Here is a 1,821-nt window from a genome sequence, read left to right as displayed (position 1 = left end):
ATGGATAAATCTTGGATTTTGTCCGATAGATTATCAATCGCATACGAGGAAGGTGTGAATGCCTTTTTAGAGTTTGCACAATTCAATAACCCAAATTCCGACGCCATTCCGTGTCCTTGTGTAAATTGTATCAATTTGTGTCACACTTCCATCTCCAACGTGCGGTATCACCTGTTTAAACACGGTTTCGATGAGAATTATAGTTTTTGGTCCTTCCACGGAGAAAATTCATCTAAGGATGAAACTCCATGCCCTAATGAGTCTATACCTCCCGAGTTCGATTACACAAAGCAGATGCTACATGAGGCCTTCACATATGCAGAGAATGAACCTAGCTTATTGAAGTCACTTCTCGAAGAATGCGACAAGCCACTGTATGAAGGGTCTGAGTATAATGCACTAAATGGTTTGCTGAAATTCCAAGTTTTGAAGGGTCAATTTGGCTGGTCTGATACAAGCTTTGATGTTTTATTGGGTGAGCTAAATGATGTTTTGCCTTCAAATAATACAATGCCTAAGTCGATATATGAGGCCAAGAAGTTGCTAAAAGGAATAAGCATAGAATACATTAAGTATCATGCCTGTGAGAATGATTGTGTCTTGTTCTGGGATGAGCACAAGGATGCTTCTCAATGTCCAACTTGTGGCACTTCTCGGTGGAAGGAGAATATCAAGACAGTGCCGAGAAAAGTTGTTTGGTATTTCCCGCCCATTCCTAGATTTAGAAGAATGTTCTCGTCACCAGAAACCGCACATGACCTAACTTGGCACGCGCAAGGTCAGGTCAGTGATGGCAAGCTAAGACATCCTTGTGATTCCCCATCTTGGAAGCTTGTTGACGACAAGTGGAAAGAATTTGGAAAGGAAGACAGGAATCTGAGATTAACCTTGTCTGCGGATGGTATAAACCCTCATAAGTCATTAAGTGCAAAGTATAGTTGTTGGTCGGTTACCCTAGCAACGTACAATCTGCCTTCTTATTTGTGTATGTCAAGAAAGTTCATGATGTTGACTCTACTGATATCAGGTCCAAGGCAACCTGGTAACAGTATTGATGTCTACTTGGCACCACTAATAGCAGATCAGAAACAGTTGTGGGAACCTGGTGTTAAGACGTATGATGCTTATAAGAAACAGTTCTTCAATCTAAAAGCAGTCTTACTTTGGACTATAAATGACTTTCCCGCGTATGGTGACCTGTCGGGGTGTGTTAGCAAAGGTTATAACGCGTGTCCAGTATGCTCAGAGGATACTTACTCACAGTGGTTGCCAAAATCCAAAAAAGTATGTTTCCTCGGGCATAGAAGATTCCTCCCACTTACACATCCTTTTCGCAAAAGAAAAAAAGATTTCAATAATGAACAAGAGAGCGGTGTGATGAAAAAACCGAGATCGGGTGAAGAAGTTTACGACTATCTGGAAGGGTTTACGACTAAATGGGGGAAGAAGAAAAAGGCAAAGAAGGAAGTGATCTGGAGGGCGTTGAAGAATAAAAAATCAAAGAAGAAAATGCCACGTCAGCAGAGAAGGCCAAAAATTGCTTGTTCGTCATCAGTTAGATGTTATGCATATAGAAAAGAATGTATGTGAGAGTATTTATGGGATGCTACTGAATTTGCAAGGCAAGACGAAGGATGGTTTAAAGGCAAGACAAGATCTGGAGGAGTTAGGGATTAAGCCTGAGTTAATAAGTCAACCAAAAGGGAAGGGTCATTATCTGCCGTCTGCGATATACACATTAAATAGCGCGGAGAAACGCATGTTTTATGACACGCTGTCCAACATAAAGGTGCCTGATGGGTATTACTCCAATTTCAAGAA

The 1,821-nt window shown here is 41.1% G+C and overlaps 1 protein-coding gene across 1 annotated transcript; it reads left to right on the top strand.

The window, feature by feature from the left end:
- On the top strand, positions 1 to 1,590 carry LOC122610356. Its single transcript, XM_043783350.1, has one exon. It carries the CDS (start codon positions 1 to 3, stop codon positions 1,588 to 1,590), a length of 1,590 nt encoding a protein of 529 aa, XP_043639285.1.
- Positions 1,591 to 1,821: the final 231 nt, after the last annotated feature.

Source organism: Erigeron canadensis, chromosome 8 (genome assembly GCF_010389155.1).
Source record: "Erigeron canadensis isolate Cc75 chromosome 8, C_canadensis_v1, whole genome shotgun sequence".
Taxonomy (NCBI): domain Eukaryota; kingdom Viridiplantae; phylum Streptophyta; class Magnoliopsida; order Asterales; family Asteraceae; genus Erigeron; species Erigeron canadensis.
This window is presented reverse-complemented; position numbering and strand designations above follow the sequence as displayed.